A 20,846-nucleotide genomic window follows, 5' to 3' on the forward strand; every position below is an offset into this window, starting at 1 on the left:
CATGTTGAACGGAACAAGATATTGAATGCCGCCTCTACATTGACCCTTGAGTGTCTTCAACTTGGTGTTAATTTAGATGAATGCCAAGCGATATTGCATGATGCTGAGTCAAATGGACTGTCAAATGATCAGGTTTCTACCTGTCCGGTTTCTTAGAAAAACTTTCTTTCCTGCTGTTTCCTGGCACTTACACTTTTGCTTCCTTGTTTCGTATTTTAAAATAATCTTATTTAATATAGTGTCCCTGTGCCTGAGACTTTACAGAACAACCCCAAACAAGAGTGCAAAGGTCCCTGCACCAAAGACACTGCAATTTAAATATCAGCAGCAACAGGAAGGAGATGGGAAGGCAGGGCTTCACAGTTGAGCAAATGCAATGTGATTAATTATTATATGCAAAAGTGGGCTGCAATGCCCCCAGGGGGTGGTGGGATTACCTGGGGAGCACTAAGAGGGAAAGGGGCAACCATAATAATAATATAATAATAATTTATTATTTATACCCCGCCCATCTGGCTGGGTTTCCCCAGCCACTCTGGGCGGCTTCCAACAGAAAAATGAAATAAAATAATCTATTAAACATTAAAAGCCTCCCTAAACAGGGCTGCCTTCAGATGTCTTCTAAGAATCTGGGAGCTGTATTTCTCTTTGACATCTGATGGGAGGGCGTTCCACAGGGCGGGCGCCACCACCGAGAAGGCCCTCTGCCTGGTTCCCTGCAACTTGGCTTCTCGCAACGAGAACCAAGGGTGCTCTAGGATGTAAATGTCTATCAGACTTTGAAAAGCTGGTATCGCTGGATCAAGTTCACCGGTTCCGGTGAATTAATTAAACTAAATACTGTAGTTCCAACTGGATTTTGAAGAGATGTGCAATGAGTTGTCACTGGTTTGAATTTTACTGTGTTGTTCTCTTCCTTAGTGGGTTGTGCAAACCACTATTTTGAATAATGCTTTTTTTATAGAATAGGGTAGAGGGTGCTGGGACACGGGTGACCATTGAGCCTCTTGGCCTTGCCAATCAGAAGGTTGGTGGTTTGAATCCCCACAACAGAGTGAGCTCCCGTTGCTCTGTCCCAGCTCCTGCCAACCTAGCAGTTCAAAAGCATGTCAATGCGAGTTGATAAATAGGTACTGCTGTGGCGGGAAGGTAAACGGCGTTTCCGTGCGCTCTGGTTTCCGTCACGGTGTTCCGTTGCGCCAGAAGCAATTTAGTCATGCTGGCCATGTGAGCTGGAAAGCTGTCTGTGGACAAACGCCGGCTCCCTCGGCCTGAAAAGTGAGATGAGCGCTGCACCCCCCATAGTCCCCTTTGACTGGACTTAACCGTCCAGGGGTCCTTTACCTTTACCTATGGAACAAAGTGGGCTGTGGCCTCAATAGGTTTTGGGATCGCTAATATACACCATCCATGTGCATTGTTTTTAATAGAGTAACATAAGCACAAAAAGCGGAAGGGGGGGGGTTCCCTGCCCCATGGCAATTACTGTACTGTCTCAGATGACAGCAGCACAGAATCACAGGGGAAGGAATGTTAGCAAATGCATTTTGCACCTCATTGGGCTTTGCTTCAGGTTGGGGGTGAACCCCTTGATCCTGTCAAGGATTAAGGGCTTTAACCAGAGAATGGGGACCCTGCCAGCACGACTGAGGGTAAGGAGTGCTGGGAATTGTAGTGCAACAACCCGGTTCCCTATCCCAGGGTTGGGTGGAAACAGTGGATGTTTGAAGGAAGAATTATAGTTGCCATGTTGGTGTTCTAGGACGGTGCTGGAGGAACAAGGAGACTTAGGTTACTTTGGAGCTACATAAACATTAGAGCAGGCATCCCCAAACTTCGGCCCTCCAGATGTTTTGGACTACAATTCCCATCTTCCCCGACCACTGGTCCCTGTTAGCTAGGGATCATGGGAGTTGTAGGCCAAAACATCTGGAGGGCCGCAGTTTGGGGATGCCTGCATTAGAGCGTCATCCTCCCTTGCTGCATTTCAAGTTGCATCCTACATTGCTGTACAGACTGTAGAGGGAACGACCTGATGACCCTCACCTGCTTTGTTTCCCTGCACCAAATTTCTTACGTCGCCGAAGCTATCGACTGAGCATGTGCAATGGCCTCCTGAAACCGTACACACCTCAGCATAAGTGCAGCTTCTGTTTTTGGATAGGGGAAAACTGGCTTGTGGGATAGCGCATCCAGCAGGAGCATTCATCAAGGAGCCACAGGATGCTTCTGGGTTGGAGCTAGAGTCATATATACTCAGCTTCAAACGCCAGCAGCAGAAGCGTGGCAGAGCAGGAGTAAGTGGTAATGTGTATACACAGCGTTAAGAGAGGAGGCTTTGGGTAAGCTTAGAGCCGTAGAGAGGGGTGGACATCGAAAGCACCCTGCATCAGGCTGTGGCTCTGCCTAGTCCAGTGTTGTTGTCCACCCGCTGATCCTTTCCAGGATTCGAACTTGGGGCCTTCCGCCTAAGACCATCTAAAGAGCCTGTTGTACCAAGGCAACTGAATAGCCCATCTGGTCCAGCATCCTGTTCTCACAGTGGCCAACCAGATACCCCAAGCAGGAAGCCCACAAGCAGGACCTCAGCAACCCTTCCATCTTGTGCTCTGCCAGTAACTGGTATTCAGAAGCATTGCAACCTCTGACAGTAGAGGCAGGTCAGAGCTATCATGGCTAGTAGCCACCAGTAGCCCTCTCACCCATGAATTGGTCGAATCCTCATTTAAAGCCATCCAAGTGGGTGGACGTCACAGCCTCCTGTGGGAGGGAGTTCCACAGTTTAGTTCTGCTCTCTGTGAAGAAGGGATTTCTTTGATCTGTCCTGCATCTTCCAACATCCAGCTTCATTGGATGTCCACAAGTTCCAGTGGTGTGATGAGAGACAGAGAAAACCTTTCCCCTACTCACTTCCTCCATGTCATGCATCATTTTATAAACTTAAGAACTGCATGCAGGGAACATGTCCTTGCTGGCTGTGTCCTTCTGGAACCTGGAAACAATTTTTTGCATCAGGTGAGATCCTTTGTGCATCCCGCCCAGGGCCACCAGACAGCGCTCCAAGCTCTCAGGCAGAGCAAGGGTCTGTTTGCATCATCTCCCACCTTTTAACAGAGTTACCCATGGTTGTTGCTTTAAGTGAGGCAGCAGCATTAGGGGGGGCCTTGCGATAATTGGGCATCCGGAGTCCTCGCCGCCAGCAACCACCCGACGCAACAGCCCACGCGACTCCTCTGGCAAGTCGGGGAGGGGGGCAATGTGCGTCGGTGCTGATGTGTTGGCAAAATCCAGACCAATTAGCTTTTCCCCAGAGCGAGTCTGGGAGGCCGTCCAGTCCCTGTTAATCGGGGAAAATGCATTAAGAGAGGGATAAAAGGCGAAACAGCCTCGTTCTGAGCTTTGAGAGTAGAGCAGCCACTTAGCCTTGGAAATCTCTGCATTAACGGGATCGCTGCTCGGGAATGTGCCACTGGCTGACCTAATGGAGTCTGGCTACCAGGGCACACGACCCCCCACCCCCCGCTCCTCTCCCCGGCGCTGAAAACTCTCCCGCTCACATGGATACCACTTAGTGTTTTGTTTGGGGGTGGGGATCATGAACTGCTCAGCTGGGAAAGTATCTTAAGAGGTGTACACCAAACAGCATAAAACAATGATCACTAATGCACATCTAAGATCAGCAAATATTTAAAAAGCAAATATGCATGTTATTTGCCTAGCAGAAAGTTCTCTCTCTCTCTCTCTGCTTCTTAAAACAATTGTCTTAATTGCATTCAGTATCGTTCCTTTCCTTCCTGATTTCTCTGCTGACCTTTGAGCTGTTTGTGGTGCTAGTTCTGCCCAGGCTCTCAAGTAGAATCCAGGGTGCCCTGTGTACATGGCCCGGCACCTTTTGCAACCAGCAGATTGATTGATTTATTTGCTGCACTTTTAGTGGGGATGGCAGGCACTTCATCTCAGGGCCACGGATTCGAGCCCCACATTGTGTGAAAGTTTCCTGCATTGCAGGGGGTTGAGCTAGATGACCACTGTGGTCCCCTCTATGAATGAACCTGCGACATTCTGCATGCAAAGCAAGGGCTCCACCGTCTGAGCTATGGCACTCCCCTTAAGAACACAGAGAGCTGCTTTATGATTAGAAACACAACAAGGAAGACATTGCTTTAAAAATAAAATAAAAAAGGAGGACAAAAATGGGTAATGCTCATTCCCGCAGAATCTACCACCTTTGCCATTCCCATGCTAGAGAAATGGAAGCCTCTGGGGTTCTCTGTTTGAGGGAGGGGGTATTTTTGATGAATTGGAGGCCGGGTTTCAGCAGAACGCTGCTCTACCACCCCAGAGAGCCTCTGCTAGTTGGTAGATGGACCAATAGCCTGGCTTCACATGAGACATCTTCCTACTTCACTTAAATCAGTGACCTAGTACCTGCATCATGTGTAGAAGGTCCCTGGTTCAATCCTGGCATCTCCAGGTAGTGCCTCTCACCCTATAAATGACTTAATGCAATGAAAATATGGCTGCAGTTTTTGTAGGGGGTGTATGTTACAGGGCTAGGATCTTTTTATTGGGGAGTGGAAAATCTTCTCATGGGAGAGCTTGTCCATTGCTCCTCCAAAATAGCTCCTTGCTTCTTCCCAGGAGAACATACCAATCTTTTATATGATAAAGGAACAGGCTTGCCATTGGGTTTATAAACCATCTTCTTGACCTCTGGTGATGCCCCTATCCTCTATAACCCTTTGTGACATTCAAAATTGGTTTCTAAAATAGGAGGTAAATAACGCCCATCATTATCAACAGTCACTTGAGGACACATAGCTCAACATTTCGACCTAGGCTGTAAATTTGGGTGTGTGGGGGATGAGCCAGGGTGTGCCTTAATCAAGATCTGTACCCGAGGGACCATCTCTCTCTGCCAAAAAGGAAAGGATTGCGGTGCATCTTCTGAGCAAACGGAATACTTTCCAGAAGTCCTGGTTGCCAGCAGGCTTCTGCTGTGACTCCAGGTGGGGTCTGGCCAAGGCAGAAGAGAGAGGGTCCTATTCCTTCCTTTCACCTGGACAGTATGCTTCCGCTGATGCAGCCTAGAATTGCATGTGCTTCACCACACTGTTGACTCATGTTAGCCTTGTGGTCTACCAAGACCCCAGAATCCTTTTCACGTGTCGAGCCAGGTATCCCCCACCCTATATTTGTGCACCTGGTTACCCCTGTCTTAAGTGCAGAACCTTGCATTTGTCCCTGCTGAAATCATTTCGTGCATTTTCTGCTTATGGAATTTGCTGCTCCCCTGCAACAAGAAGGTTGAGTTTGACTAGCGCCAAAGTTTGCTGCTGCTTCTTTTAGCCAAGGTGACCTTCACTCCATACTGTGGTTTGCCAAGGAAAAGGGATCCATCCCATCCTTGGCAAAGCTGCTCCTGACTTCTGGCTCTACCAGGAGCAGGGAGAGAGACCTCTGGCCCATCCTGAGCCATCCATCAACCAGTCTCTCTGCCTCCATCGCCGCCGTGACAGCATCGAGGTCTGGGAGGCACCTTCTCTCTGAACCTGACAGGTTTGCTCCGAGAAGAAGTGAATGATGGACGCCAGTCCTCATCAATCGGCTGCTTTCCCCAAATGCTTTTAGAACAAGAGGATCCTGAATAATTTAGCTCCCGTTTGGTAAAGGGGGAGGTGGGGCGGGGTGGGAGAGAGATCCTTAATAGGGCTTAATGGATCTGCTGCTAAACATCTTTGACTCTGGAGGGACTTGCCTCAGTCCGGGATTGCTCTTGACGGCTGGCGTCGACACTCCCCTAATGAAAGCCCCGCCTGTGTGCTCGTTAAGAGCCCTCCGTGCAAAACCTAACGAGCTAGAACTTTTATTTAATGAGCAGGATTCCGAGAAACCGGGTGAGTTTGGGCGGACACCGGAGCAATCGGGACCAGAGCAAGGGCAAGGCTTGTTGGAGATTTCACTGTTTTGCAGGAGAGAGGCTAGGAATCCTGGGGTCTTGATAGCGAGGAAGCCTTTGTTGGTGGGGGAAAGGGTGGCTGTTTCTTCCTTTAGGGCTTGGACCACCCAGCATCCATTCAGAGAGATGGTTCCCCCAGGAGATTCTCCATCTTTCTCCGCTTGACATCAGGGCATCTTCTCCAGGAAGTTTTGCGGTTATTTAAATTTTGGGGATAGGGATGCAAAACTTTGGTGTTGGGTTTGTTTTGATAAGGATGAGATGCTTGGAAGTTGAGGGCAGATGAGAGATTTCAGCGATGGTTGGATTATTATTTTATTTTATTTTATTTTTTGCATCATACGGTGAGACAGGTTCTAGCAAAGGCAGAGAGGCATGGTGAACTCCAACCGACCTCCATTGTAGATGGGATGGTTCCATTCGCTTTTCCCAGCCTGAAGGTTAAAACACGGAAATGAAGTCCTGAGTTCAGTGGGATTTGCTTGTTAGCAAGCATGTGCAGGATTGAACCCTTACAGAATCAGGTGGCTGTTGTTGTTTCAGGGCAGCGGTGAGTTTTGATTTTAGAAAAGGAAGAAAGCAACCACCAGATACTGGTTTCAAATCATCCTTGAAATGGCTGAGGCTGTAGGTATTCACTCCTAATTCCTTACTGTATTTTATTTTTTAAAGAATAAGAATTCTATGTGGTCCAGGGATATCTCTCTGTGAACATGGTATGTTATTTTCAGATCTGAGGTTGATTTCCCTTGAATTTTCTGTTTGTGCATTTATGTGGCTGTGAGTCATTTTCCTTCCCTTTTTGCATATTATTTTAATTTAATTAATAAACCCTGCTATGCCGCACACTTACCATTCCTGAAGGATTTCCCAGAATGCCCATAAACCTTTGACCGCATATACCAGATTGGTTGCATACCTAGGAGTTGATGTCCTTGAGAGTTTCAAGAAGAATGAGCATAAGGGAATGGCCAGAGTATTAGGCTGGAGAAAGCAAGGTTCTTGAACCCTGCCTGGAGTTGAATCTTATTGGGTGCCCCCTGGAAGCTTAGGGTCTCAACCTAATTGAGCTTTGAAGGTTGCTATGAGGATCATTTTACCACTTTGAGCTTCTTGAAGGAAGGGCTTCCATTGCACTCCCTAATCTCCCTTACGGACTCCTAGAATTGTAGAGTTGAACGTGACCTTTGGTGTCATCTAGTCCAAGCTCCCTGCAATGCAAGAATCACAGCTAAAATTCATCCAGCTTCTGGAAACATCCAAGGAAGGAGAACCCACCACTTTCTGCAGTAGTCCATTCCACTATCAAACGGCTCTTTCCACCACTGAATTCTTCCTAAAGATTAGTCGGAATCTCCTTTCTTGTAATTTGAATCCATTGGTTCGGCTCCTAAGAATTAGGAATTTCCCATCTTTATAACAGCCATTTAGATATTTGATGATGGCTTTAGTCTTCTCCAAGCTAAAGATACCCAACTCCATCAACCGTTCCTCCAAAAGCTTGGTTTCCAGAACGTGGTCGCCCTTCTCAGCACACCTTCCACATCTGTGATGCCCAAAACTGGACACAGATAGTCTAGATTAGTCAGTCTAAACATGCACCAACTAGCACATCTTGCTGCATGCCCAGTACACAGGCTCTATACCAGGGGTGAGTAACATTTTTCCTGCTAATGACCACATTCTCTTGGGAATATTCTATAGCAGGCCATACAGAAGCAGTGGGTGGGGCCAGCTTTCCCCTCATTCTTCTGTTCCTTTTTCTTTCTCTTTCTGATACTCACTTTCCCCCTCTCCAGAAGTCTAGAGCTGATTGCTTGCAAAGCACTTTTGAAATTAGGGTAAGGGCTGCATGCAACTCTTAAGGCTGCAGAATACCAACCCTTGTCCAATATGCACTCTGTTCCTCCTAGACGTGTGTGTGTAAATGACCAAGGGGGCAGGCAGAGACCCCACTTGGAATACTGTGTCCAGTTCTGGGCACCACATCTAAGGAGTATATTGGCAGGCTGGAACATGAGCAGGCTGGTATGTTTCACCCTGAGGAGAGGAAACCGGGGGGGGGGGGTGATAGGAGCGCCACCTTAAAATATCTAAAGAGCTGTCACATAGAAGATGGAGAAAGCTTGTTTTCTTGTGGGTAGAACCCAAACCAGTGGATTCAAATGACAAGAAAGGAGATTCCAACTATACCTTAGGAAGAATTTTCTGCACGGAAAAGTTCTTTCTTTTATCTGTCTGGAATCCTTCCGCATTGAGCTTCAATGATCAAAAGGATTTTAGCTAATCAGTTTATCAGCTAATTGTTACAGTCTAGAGCTGCTTTCCCAGCTGGGGGCTGATTTATTTATTCCATTTATATTCCCCCTTTTTCCCCTCCAAGGAGCTCAAGGTGGCACACATGGTTCTCCCCCTGCTCAAAACAACCCTGTGAGGTAGGTTGAGGGGCAGTGACTGACCCAAGGTCTCCTAGTGAGCTTCATGTCCAAGCAAGTCCTGGTCTGTAACTCTTAAGTGCTATAACACATTGACTCTCTGATTTGCCCTGATGGAGCATAGCGCATCGGTGAAGAACACCTGTGGTTGATAGACACCAGCTCCCTTCATCCCTGACAATTGGCCATGCTGGCTGATGGGAGCTGGAGCCCAACACCAACTGGAGGGCCACAGATAGAAGAATAGAATTGTAGAGTTGGAAGGTACCCCCAAAGGTCATCCAGTCCAACCCCCTGAAATGCAGGAACATGACCCCCTCACCCCTGTCTTAGAGGCTGCTTTGATCAGCAAGCCAGACTGTGAGCCACAAATTGGTCCAACATGAGGTGGGGGCATGCCACTTGCAATATCTCCAGCCCTCCCCAGATTGCATTACAGAGGAACTGTGGCTTGAGCAACCTCTTGCCATCCACTCCCCTTGGGACCAAAGAATCAGACTATAGCAAGAAGGCGGGTTCCCTTGCTGATATCAATGATCCCTTTAAAAGCTGCAGTCTCAGCTACTCTAACAGCCTCGAGGGCTGCCTTTATCGTCCTAAACTCGAGGATTTCAGTGCAATTGATTGGAAACGAAATTTCATGGGGATCCTTCATTCCTCTTGAAGCCTAATGGGTATTGATCAAGCCCAGAGCATCCCCTTTTGATGGGGGCCAGGGATGCCCATTGGTGGGTCTTTCCAAGGTTCAGTGTGGCAAATTTTGCACAGTGGCCTCTGGTGCAGCGAAGGGGCTTGGTTATCCCTGAAGAAAGGAATGGGGAAGGAAATGGACAGAAAGGGACATTTCCTTCCAGTCATTGTCCCTTCTCTCTCCCGTTCTCTCCCTCTCTCCCTCCCTCTCTCCCTCCCTCTCCCTCCCTCTCTCTCTCTCTCTCTCTCTCTCTCTCACATACACACACACACACACACACACACAATGTCCACATGCAATGGACTTAACCTCCTACAGTTAAAAATCACCTTAATAATCTTCTATTGGAATCAAAATATTATTCAAACTAATAATAATGTGAATGATTGTGGATCTAAGATGATGATTAAATGAATTTCAGTTACAGAAAATAAAGGGCTGAAAGAACAAAGAAAACGAGGAGGAAAAAGTGTAGAAAATAAAATAAGGAAGAAAGGTATAATACCAAATATAATCAGTTACATTTCCATACATTAATATATAGCTACCGGTATACTACATAACTAATTGTTGTTGTTGTTTAGTCATTTCTGACTCTTCGTAACCCCATGGACCAGAGCATGCCAGGCACTCCTGTCTTCCACTAATACTATAATAATAATTAATAGCAACTAATATTACACTATGATATATTATATTATATAATAATAACTAGTATTATTGTCCAGATGCATTGTCAAATTGACAGTGGATCTAAGTTGCAGGAACCAAGCATGTTGTCTTATACTGAGTCAGATCATTTGGTCCATTTAGTTCAGTACAGTGACCAGCCCCAACTCTCTTTTTTTGCCCAGTTCTCTTTTCAAGCCATCCAAGTCAATGGCCACCCCTGCCTCCTTTGGGAGCGAGTTCTGTAGTTTAACTCTGTGCTGCGTGAAGAAGGATTTCTTTTATCTGTCCTGAGTCTCCTGACATTCAGCTACATTGGGTGTCCACAGATTCCTGTGTTATGAGAGAGGAAGAAAATCTTTCCTCTGTCCACTTTCTCCATGCCATGCATTATTTCATAAACTCCTACCTTGCTGTCTCTTACTCGCGTTTTCTCCAGAGTTCAGAATGCTGCATCCTTTTCTCACAGGAGAGTCACTCCATCCCCTCCTTAATCATTTTGGCTGGCCTTTTCTGAACAGAGCCCCCTTCTCTGTTTCATCTCTCCTCCCTCCAGCCGCAAAAAGCTGCCTCATGCTGAGCCAGACCAATACTCCACCTCGCTTGTTATTGTCTACACCAGTGTTTCCAAAACTCGGGTCTCCATCTGTTTTTGAACTACAATTCCCATCATCCCTGACTACCCGTCCTGCTAGCTAGGGATTATGGGAGTTGTAGTCCAAAAAACAGCTGGAGACCCAAATTTGGGAAACACTGGACACGTGACTGGCTGCAAAGGCTCTCCGTGTTTTAGGCAGGAAATCTTTTCCTACCTGGAGATGCCACTGGAGATTGAACCTAGAACCCTGTGTGTGCAAAGCAGTTGCTCTACCAGGGAGCTAGATTTCAGGGAGCAATTTAGTTGAACCGTGCTCTCATCTGCTTCTAGAAGCAGTAGCTATGGTGGTAAATGGCTCAAGTCCACTATAATCTGAGCAATGGTTACAGGCCCTCCTAGAAAAACCCTGTGCCCTTATGTCTGTTGAGGGCAGATGTTTCCTGGATCAGCACCAGCTGAAGGTCTGAGCCGCCTGGCAGGATCCGCTGCAGCTGAAAAGCTTGGCTTGGGAGAAGGAATGCAGCACCAAGGTTGGTGCAGAGAGATTATGAGATCTTCTTTCTTGAAAATGTAGCCTGCTCAGCTGAGCGAGAAAACATTCATTTACAGCAGGGTTGAGGAACCAGTAGCCTTCCAGGTGTTGCTGGGGCTGGGAAGTGGAGCCCATTAACAGCTGGAGGACCACAGGATCCCCATCGCTGACCTATGAACTTGGGCAAAAGAAAAAGAAAGGCACAAATACAGGATGGGGGACACCTGGCTTGAGAGCAGTACATGTGAAAAGGATCTAGGAGTTTTGGTAGACCACAAACTTGACATGACTCAACAGTGTGATGCAGCAGCTAAAAAAGCCAATGCAATTCTGAGCTGCATCAATAGGAGTATAGCATCTAGATCAAGGGAAGTAATAGTACCACTGTATTCTGCTCTGGTCAGACCTCACCTGGAGTACTGTGTCCAGTTCTTGGCACCACATTTCAAGAAGGATACTGACAAACTGGAATGTGTCCAGAGGAGGGCAACCAAAATGGTCAAAGGCCTGGAAACGATGCCTTATGAGGAACGGCTTAGGGAGCTGGGCATGTTTAGGCTGGAGAAAAGAAGGTTAAGGGGTGATATGATAGCCATGTTCAAATATATAAAAGGATGTCATATAGAAGAGGGTGAAAGGTTGTTTTCTGCTGCTCCAGAGAAGCGGACACGGAGCAATGGATTCAAGCTACAAGAAAGAAGATTCCACCTAAACATTAGGAAGAACTTCCTGACAGTAAGAGCTGTTCGACAGTGGAACTTGCTGCCAAGGAGTGTGGTGGAGTCTCCTTCTTTGGAGGTCTTTAAGCGGAGGCTTGACAGCCATCTGTCAGGAATGCTTTGATGGTGTTTCCTGATTGGCAGGGGGTTGGACTGGATGGCCCTTGTGGTCTCTTCCAACTCTATGATTCTGTGAAACCTGCAGGAAGCAAGCACCTGCAGGGCAGGCAGGATGAGATCCCATGCACGCATCTTCTAAGAAGCTAAGAAGGTCCCCTCTGTTTCACCTCAAACACCTGGTGCTTGGAAGTAGGCTGTCTCTGGCTGTGAAGGTTCATTTTTGTCCTTGGGAGGGAAGATGGACCATGGTCCCTCAAGCACTGGGTGAAGCTTGACCATTTAAGATGCTCCGATAAGTATTAAGCTGGAGTCTGGACTCAGGCTCTGTCATGAAGATACGAATAGCCCTGCCGAGTCAGGCAAGTGGCCCATCTAACAGTATTTGGAATGCCGCCACGCCATAGATTTCTGTAATGGTATTATGATAGTGGTGCTTTTATTTTCAGTTCCTCTCCTAAGAAGGTTCTCTAGCATGGAATTTGCCCTTTTCCCACTGTGTCAACATCATCATTGAGCTATCTGCTATGACCCCAAGGTCTCATTCCTGGTCCATCACCACCCTTTCAGCCCCCTGAGCATGTATGTGAAATTAAGATTCCTTTTTTTTTTTGCCCTGGTTGGAGGGAGATCTGTTGTATAGCAATAAGGTTTGGAGGTTTTCAGGTCCCTGTTTTAATCATTCATACACAGTAACCATCTAAATCATTCATATTTTGTGTTGATGCCATCTACCCATTTCACCCTGAGATCCGTTCCTCATCTTTTCCCCCATTCTGTAGAACAGGCATCCCCAAACTTCGGCCCTCCAGATGTTTTGGACTACAGTTCCCATCTTCCCCGACCACTGGTCCTATTAGCTAGGGATCATGGGAGTTGTAGGCCAAAACATCTGGAGGGCCGCAGTTTGGGGATGCCTGCTGTAGAAGATAGTGCCAAGCTCTTTAGACTCTTTTTGAGGCTCTTCCGTGTTTTATTTTGATTTTCCTGTGCTTCCTTCTCCCTTCTTTCCCTTTTCATTTTTTCCCTCCTGCTCTGTCTCCTTGACTTTTGGCTACAACCCTTTCTCATCCATCCCCCCAAATGGGTCTTTGCTTGCTAAGAACACAGTGGCGATTCCTGTGCGACTCTGGTGTGATGCTGACTGAAGGCAGCAGGCTCTGTGTGAACTTTAAAAAACCCTCTTCTGGTTTCATGGAAGGGTGCATTGTTGGTGTGTTGTTGAACCTGTTGAGGATGGAGCTGGAAATCTTTGGGTCTGAACAACTTCTGTTGGTCAAAGAGTATGCAAGCTTGCCTTGATTTCCCAGTGTATCTCCAGCAAGCATGGTTGGTGGTCAGAAATGATGGGTGTTGCAGTCCAGCAACTTTTCAGCCATGGGAAATGCATTGGCTCGTACACATTACCCTGGAGAGTAGGGGCTGGCATGAGAGCAGTGTCAAATTTACGTATAAGCTAAACAAACTATAGCTTAGGGCCCCACTCTCTTAGGGCCCCCCCAAAAAATTAAAGGAAAAAACCTGGATGCACATTTCCAAAATATAAGATAAAAAAACAAATAAAATAAAACCTACATACAGCAACAGCATAGCTGTAAAGTCCCCCCCCCTTTTTAAAGGAAAATTCCCTTATGCTGAATAGGCTTCCTCGTGAGAAAAGGGAAAACTTGACAGCTATGAGCAACAGTGTTTTGTGTTGTGTAGGCTCCTATGATGTAAGTAATGGGCCCCGCCTGCTAGCCTGCTCCCTAAAATATCATTGGTTTGCTCATTTCTATATATAGGGTGCCTACACTCTGCATGTGCAAATGGCTTTAGATACCTATTAGGTCCATAAATTACCATGTGGCATATATTCAACACAAAAAAAACAGTGACAATTTGTTGTTGACAAAGGACAGCTGGACATATAAAGGGCCCCATTACCTTCAGTAGCTTAGGACCTCATCAAACCTAAATCCGGCCCTGCATGGGAGGCAGGTCCAAATTTTGAAAACCAAGGCCTAGCAATCGTAGTCGCCAACTCTTTAACCTCCCCTGGCTCTTCTGCCTTTAACAGCTGCTGTTTCAGTAGCAGGTGACCATATTTGACCCCCCCTGTCATTATTAAAGCAAAAAGCAGGCCAGGGTTTTATGATAGTTTTTCTGGTCACGTTGGCAGTGCTGATGATTGTTCCTCCGTTGCTAATCAAGAGTCAGAACCCTTTGGCTAAGATGTGTAGAAAAGGCAGTTCCCAACATTCTTTGTCATGCTTCAGAGTGACCAACGAACAGATCTTGGGGACAATGTACTACATAGGAAGCTGCCTTAAACAGAGTGAGACCAATTGGTCCATCTAGCTCAGTGTTGTCTACACTGACTCGCAGCGGTTCTCCAGGATTTAAGTTGGGGTCTCTCCTAGGCTTAAATCCTGGAGAACCGCTGCGAGTCAGTGTAGACAACACTGAGCTAGATGGACCAATTGGATTTAAGTTGGAGTCTCTCCTAGGCTTGAGGGACCCAGGTGGCGCTGTGGTTAAACCACTGAGCCTAGGGCTTGCTGATCAGAAGGTCGACGTTTCGAATCCCTGTGATGGGGTGAGCTCCCGTTGCTTGGTCCCAGCTCCTGCCAACCTAGCAGTTCGAAAGCACATCAAAATGCAAGTAGATAAATAGGAACCGCTTCAGCGGGAAGGTAAACGGCGTTTCCATGTGCTGCTCTGGCTTGCCAGAAGCGGCTTTGTCATGCTGGCCACATGACCTGGAAGCTATACGCTGGCTCCCTCGGCCAATAATGCAAGATGAGCGCGCAACCCCAGAGTCGGTCACGACTGGACCTAATGGTCAGGGGTCCCTTTACCTTTACCTCTCCTAGGCTTAGATGGAGATGCCAGGGATTGAACTGCAATCTACAAGGGGTTGTCCATTGCTAGAGATGTACTGTCAAATGATAGCTTAGGGCAGCCTCCCCCAACCTCCAGCTGTTGGACTCCAACTCCCATCACTCCTTGCAGTGAGCATCGCCAGGGATAACAGGAGCTGTTCTCCTGCAACATCTGGAGTGCCACAGATGTCCCCTACCATACCTGCAGCAAAGTTCCAGCAGCCCTGGTGCATTTAACTCCATTCCTATTTGTACGGGGCCCGGAGTTGGTTCATTTCCCTTCCCACCTGATAATGGAACCCAGTTTAGTTCTGCAGCATGCATACTCTGTGGCCAACAGAGCAGGCTGGCTTAGTCAAAGCAATGTGAATTGGAGCCCAGCTAGGGGAGACAATTGCAGTGTCGGTGGCAGGCTGATTTCGCCGCTTTGGATAGGAAGCGAGTTTGGTTCACCTGAGCACGATTCCCTTTAACGCCTGGGAAATTCACAGATCCCCCCGTCAGGCAGCATCATGCTGTCCATGACGTACAGCGGGAGCCTCCGGAGTGTGGCCAGTAGGTGCCATTCGGAGTGGGGGCTGCACCAGATCCAGCAGACGGACACGGTGGAACTGCAGAGGCTCAGGGATGTCCGGGTGGCAGCCCAGGCCAGGATCAGGGAGGAGTTCCTGCGGATGCACGGGCTGTCCCTGGACGATTGCACAGCACAAACGACCGGCATGAAATATAGGTAAGCAAAAGCAACTTTCTCGATGGAGCCAGCATGCCAAGGATGGGGGACTTTTTCTTGCAGGCCTAGAGCGTCACTCTCAATTTCACAAGCTTCTCGGGGCCACGTGCAATGAAATAGTAATAATAATATATCTATCCATCCTTTCTCCCAAGCTGGGATTCAAGGCAGTTTCCAACATTTAAAAGCAAAGTACTTAAAAACAACAATTAAAACACATAATTTAGAACCAGCAATCAAAGTACAGTGGTACCTTGGTACTCGAACAGCTTGGCTCGTGAACAAATCAACTCCCGAGCACCGCAAACCCGGAAGTAAGTGTTCCAGCTTGCAAATGTTTTTCGGAAGCTGAATGTCCGACGTGGCTTCTGCATGAGTGCAGGAAGCTCCTGCAGCCAATCGGAAGCCGCTCCTTGGTTTTCAAACAGTCGAACAGACTCCTGGAACGGATTAAGTTTGAGCACCAAAGTACCACTGTATAGCTTGCCCTGACGGCAGCCCTAGTGATCAGCCATGCCTGCTGCTAAGTTTCCAAAAGCCTGTCTGAGCAGGAAGGTCTTAGCTGACCAGTGGAAGGCTAATGGAGAGGGAGCCGGTCGCACCTCTCTTGGAAGGGAATTCCACAAACTGGGTGTTCAGCCACAGAAAAGGCATTTTCTCTCTCTCGTGTCACTACCGGCCATGTCTCTGATGTCGATGGGACCGGGAGAAGGTGCTCCCCATAGGATCTTAGCACCCAGCCACACACCCCGGTGCTGGAGCATGCAGCTCCACCACTGGAGGAGAGTAAAAAACCTCCTGAAGTGTCAGAAGTAGCACATGCTACTATTCCACCTTTTTCTCCCTTCTATCAGACCACTTTTTTGAGGGGGGGGGGTTGAGGCTCTTCCAGCACCTCATGTTTCATAAACCTTCTGCATAGAATTTTATGGAATAAAGAATAAATGGAATGGAATGCCTCTTTACACCACAGGGCCCTAACCATGGTCTTAAGATCTCCTGTGTTCTCCTTTTTTAATGCCTGTTTAAAGGCCTTAGGGAGATCCCAAAGGAATCTGGAGGCGGCATTTAGTCCGGACTCCGATCCACCGAGCTGATAGGCTAAGTTACTGAAACGGAACATTAACAGTGTCTTGGTCAACCGCAGGAACTCCCCGCCTGCCTTTTCTGGGTTGACAGTAATCAAAAGGGCCTGCCATCGAAATGCCGATAGATGGCGCTCTCCTCCTTACACATCAGTGTGTCTGTGTATTTGCACGAGGTAGGATTGAAATTTCTAGCAGCCAAGGCTCCTTTATAAGTAAACCCCAAATGCCCTGCAGTCTGATGGTTGGTGTGCTTGCATTCCCACAAAACTAAAAAACGGTGAATAGCTTCATTGGTATTACTGGTATAAATATTTCAAGAAATTACACATGAATAGGGGCATTTTTTGCTTGCACACTTTGGGCAGCGGTTACAAAATAATAATAATAATAATAATAATAATAATAATTTTATTGTTGATACCCCGCCTATCTGGCTGGGTTTCCTCAGCCACTCTGGGCGGCTTCCTGCAAAATAAATAGTTAAACCTACAGCTGAAATGCACAAAACCAGTGTCTGCAAAAAAACCCTTAATCTCCGGAATTCACGTGACAATAATTTGGTAGGTCAGCAAGAAAATCTGGACTTGTCGTACTCAAAAAGCTTGGGGGCCACTGCTTTTGGTGGTGCCTTATGCACATGGGAGATGGTTCTGCTGCAGGGCTTTAAGAACAACTCAGTGACTGTGTGGGCAAGGCCCAGTCCTGCGTCTGTATCTCTAAACACGATTCAGGGAAGGTCAGTCCCTGCCTGACCTGGATCACTAGAATGTTACCCCATCTCAAGGCACAGCGACCTAGTAGCTTGGCCAAACTGGCCCAGGAGGGTGGAGCAACTCCGCTAGGAGGAAAAGTTGCAGCATTGGGGACTTTTTAAGTTAGAAAAAAGGAGAGTAAGAGTAAGGCTTTTTTTTTTATGATGCATTTGACGGAGAAAGTGGATAGATGAAAGTTCTTCCCCCTCTCTCAAAACACTAGAACTTGTGGGCATCCAATGAACATTCAGGAGACAGACATGTGTCACAGAGTTAAGCTAGAGAACTCGCACCCACATGAAGCAGTGAGGGCCATCAACCTCTAGATGGCTTTGAAAGAGGATTGGGCAGACTTATGGAGGAGAAGACAATTGAACCACTGAGCCTAGGGCTTGCTGCTCAGAAGGTCGGCGGTTCGAATCCCTGTGACGGGGTGAGCTCCCGTTGCTTGGTCCCAGCTCCTGCCAACCTAGCAGTTCGAAAGCACGTCAAAATGCAAGTAGATAAATAGGAACCGCTACAGCGGGAAGGTAAACGGTGTTTCCGTGTGCTGCTCTGGTTTGCCAGAAGTGGCTTTGTCATGCTGGCCACATGACCTGGAAGCTATACGCCGGCTCCCTCGGCCAATAATGCGAGATGAGCGCGCAACCCCACAGTCGGTCACGACTGGACCTAATGGTCAGGGGTCCCTTTACCTTTACCTAGCCATGATGACTCTGCTCTGCCTCCATGGTCAGAGGCAGCAATGCTTCTGAATAACTGTTGCCGGAAACCACAGGAGAGGGGAATGCTCTTGTGGTTGGGTCCTGCTTGCAGGTTCCCCATTTGGTTGGTCACTGTGAGAAGAGGATGCTGGACTAGATGGGCCATTGGTCTGATGCAGCAGACTCTTCTTAGGTCCTTATGTCAACTGCTTCCACAGTTGGGCAGAGGGTGGCTTAGAGAGCTCGAGTCCCCAACGCAATGTCCTTTGGATGTTGTGGACTAAATCTGTCATCCGTCCCAGTCAACCTGACCTATAGCCAGGGAGGTTGGTAGTCATAGACCAGAGTATCTTAAAGGCACCATCGTGTTGGCTCCCCTTGGCTTTGAGGTAAGCCTTACAAGATGCAGGAAGCCCCTGATCAGATCTCTGCTTGAGGTGTGGGACATAATTGGATCCAGTCCATGGGACTGGGGGGGGCAGGGGGGTAGGTAAGAGAAATTTGGGTGGGCTACTTAGATGGGAAACTGCATGGTGGGGCAGTGTGAGCACTGAGGATATAGAATTTATTAGCTTTCCAGAAATGCATTTGGTCTTCCCGTACATGACTGTTTGTCTGAATAAGATGTGAACAAGGCAGCGGAAATATCAGGAGCTTAAAGGGGGCATTGTGGGGCTTCTTGCATAGATCCCTTCCGTGATAAGTACAACTAGACCAAATTCATGTGAAGCGAAATGATTCTATGGTTCTTTTTATTGATGCAAAATCCGAATTTCCCAGGTGCAGAATTATTATTGTGAAATGCCCCAAAATTGAACAGTGATCAGTGTGAATTATCAGCAGAGTGGCTTAGAGAGAAAAGGGTTAACCAGCCTTCCCCCTGCATTGCCATTCTCTCCTCCCGCCAGCTGATATATATGGATATAGATAAAGATGTTCATACGCATATCTGTGTATATGTACATGTACACACATGCTTAAGAACATGGGAAGAGCTTGGCAGCTTGATCAGAGTAAAGGCTCATTTACTCCAGCCTCCTGTTCCCATAGTGGTGAACCGGATGCCCCAGGTTGCATTCATATTGTAAATTTCCACATTGCATTTTAATCTGTCAAACAACATAGAAGCCATTTCTGAAAATGGAATATAGTGCATAATCAGCGCTCATTTCAGGGAGTCCAGGAAAAAAGAACCCATTTTTCTTAACCCAGAAAATCATGGCAATAAAGTGATGAAATCTGGGCTGCTGTACTGGCATACAATTCTTTCCTGCCGTTTCCGTGGGGGAATCATGGAGGGAACACAGGCATGCATGTAAGGAAAGGGCAGTGAATGGCAACATTGTCCAATGACATTTGTTGTCATGCTTTGGTGTGAATAAAATTTAGCAAGACTTCTCTGTATATCGGTTACAAAGCCACAGTTCCATAGCTGGCACTGCAGTGTGAAAGGAATGTTAGAAAACGAGACGGAAGTGCTAGCATTATAATAAGGAAAGCTAATGCAATAATCCCCACATCTGAAAGCACCCCCAAAGGAAAACACGCAAGCAGGAATGCAACAGTCCCCACTTGTGTTTCCCAGGAACGAGTAATGCACAGGCATCCTTCCTCTGATGCTCCAGGCAATACACATCCATAGTGCCAAGTGGCCATTGCCCGCGGAATGTCTCACCAGAGTGGTGCATGCTCTAGTTATCTCTCGCTTGGACTACTGCAATGCACTCTATGTGGGGCTACCTTTGAAGGTGACCCAGAAACTTCAATTAATCCAGAATGCGGCAGCTAGACTGGTGACTGGGAGCAGCCGCTGAGACCACATAACACCGGTCTTGAAAGACCTGCATTGGCTCCCAGTACGTTTCCGAGCACAATTCAAAGTGTTGGTGCTGACATTTAAAGCCCTAAACGGCCTCTGTCCAATATACCTGAAGGAGAGTCTTCACCTCCATTGCTCTGCGGGGACACTGAGGTCCAGTGCCGAGGGCGTTCTGGCGGTTCCCTCACTGTGAGAAGCCAAGTTACAGGGAACCAGGCAGAGGGCCTTCTCAGTAGTGGCACCCGCCCTGTAGAACGCCCTCCCGCCAGATGTCAAAAAGAAAAATAACTACCAGACTTTTAGAGGACATCTGAAGGCAGCCCTGTTTAGGGAAGCTTTTAGTGTTTAAGAAATTAGTGTATTCTAATATTTTTGTTGGAAGCCGCTCAGAGTGGCTGGGGAAACCCAGCCAGATGGGCGGGGGTATAAATAATATTATTATTATTATTATTATTATTATTATTATTATTATTATTATTATTATTATAGCACTGTCCTCCAGAAGTCTGCCTTTCAGAGCCATCAAATTGGGCAAACATTGCCACTACCACACATTATGGTAAACAAATGCCTGAAATGGGATTATGGATTTAACCTAATGTGCCAGTTTGCCCTTAAGAGAGCTCAATTTGGAACATCACAGAGACAGGAAAAATCATCTCACCCACCGTGGAAGCCTTTTTGGGAAACCAAAGTGTCCATAAATATCAACAGATTTTGTGAAAATAGTTTGCTGGGTCTCTTCTCCTGAACAGAAACAGAGACACTCCTACTTGTGGGTTAGTGATTGGGGCAAGGAGGCTAGAAAAGCCAATCCCCGCTCTGAGGCTGCCAACCTGTGTGCGCTGACCCAGTGCAGCTTACATGTGGATTGGGTTGCACTGCACATGGAGTGTTTTCACAGCTTTTGATCAGTGATGATTTGCACCTGGCAAAGCTGAATCCGAATCTCTTTACACCTGCAGCTTCTGTTTCCTAGCTGCAGCGCAGTCTTCCAAATTCCTTCCTTCACAGAGGTGGCACACGTTGTCTTTTTTTTCTGCTTTCATTTCCCGCTGTCGCTACAAAACGTCACACAAAAATGCAACTGCATGTGGAGACTTCGGAGCATTGTGCCTGTTCTCAACAAACTCTGTATTATCCTGCATGGGTGCAGTACTGTTTCACAG

At 47.3% G+C, this 20,846-nt stretch overlaps 1 protein-coding gene across 5 annotated transcripts in view; it reads left to right on the top strand.

The window, feature by feature from the left end:
• The window catches only part of KCNAB2 (potassium voltage-gated channel subfamily A regulatory beta subunit 2), a 115,553-nt gene that overhangs the window by 39,389 nt on the left and 55,318 nt on the right, over window positions 1–20,846 (top strand). The window contains exon 1 of one of the 5 annotated variants that reach the window (XM_060276125.1): window positions 14,961–15,314. The exons of 3 other annotated variants lie outside the window; for them this stretch is intronic. In XM_060276125.1, the coding sequence (XP_060132108.1) occupies window positions 15,097–15,314 (218 nt within the window). In that variant the 5' untranslated portion in view covers window positions 14,961–15,096. Of the gene's footprint in view, window positions 1–14,960; window positions 15,315–20,846 lie in introns of those variants that run through there. One more of the 5 variants, XM_060276121.1, reaches the window with a different exon arrangement.

Source organism: Zootoca vivipara, chromosome 6 (genome assembly GCF_963506605.1).
Source record: "Zootoca vivipara chromosome 6, rZooViv1.1, whole genome shotgun sequence".
In the NCBI taxonomy this organism is placed as follows: Eukaryota; Metazoa; Chordata; class Lepidosauria; order Squamata; family Lacertidae; genus Zootoca; species Zootoca vivipara.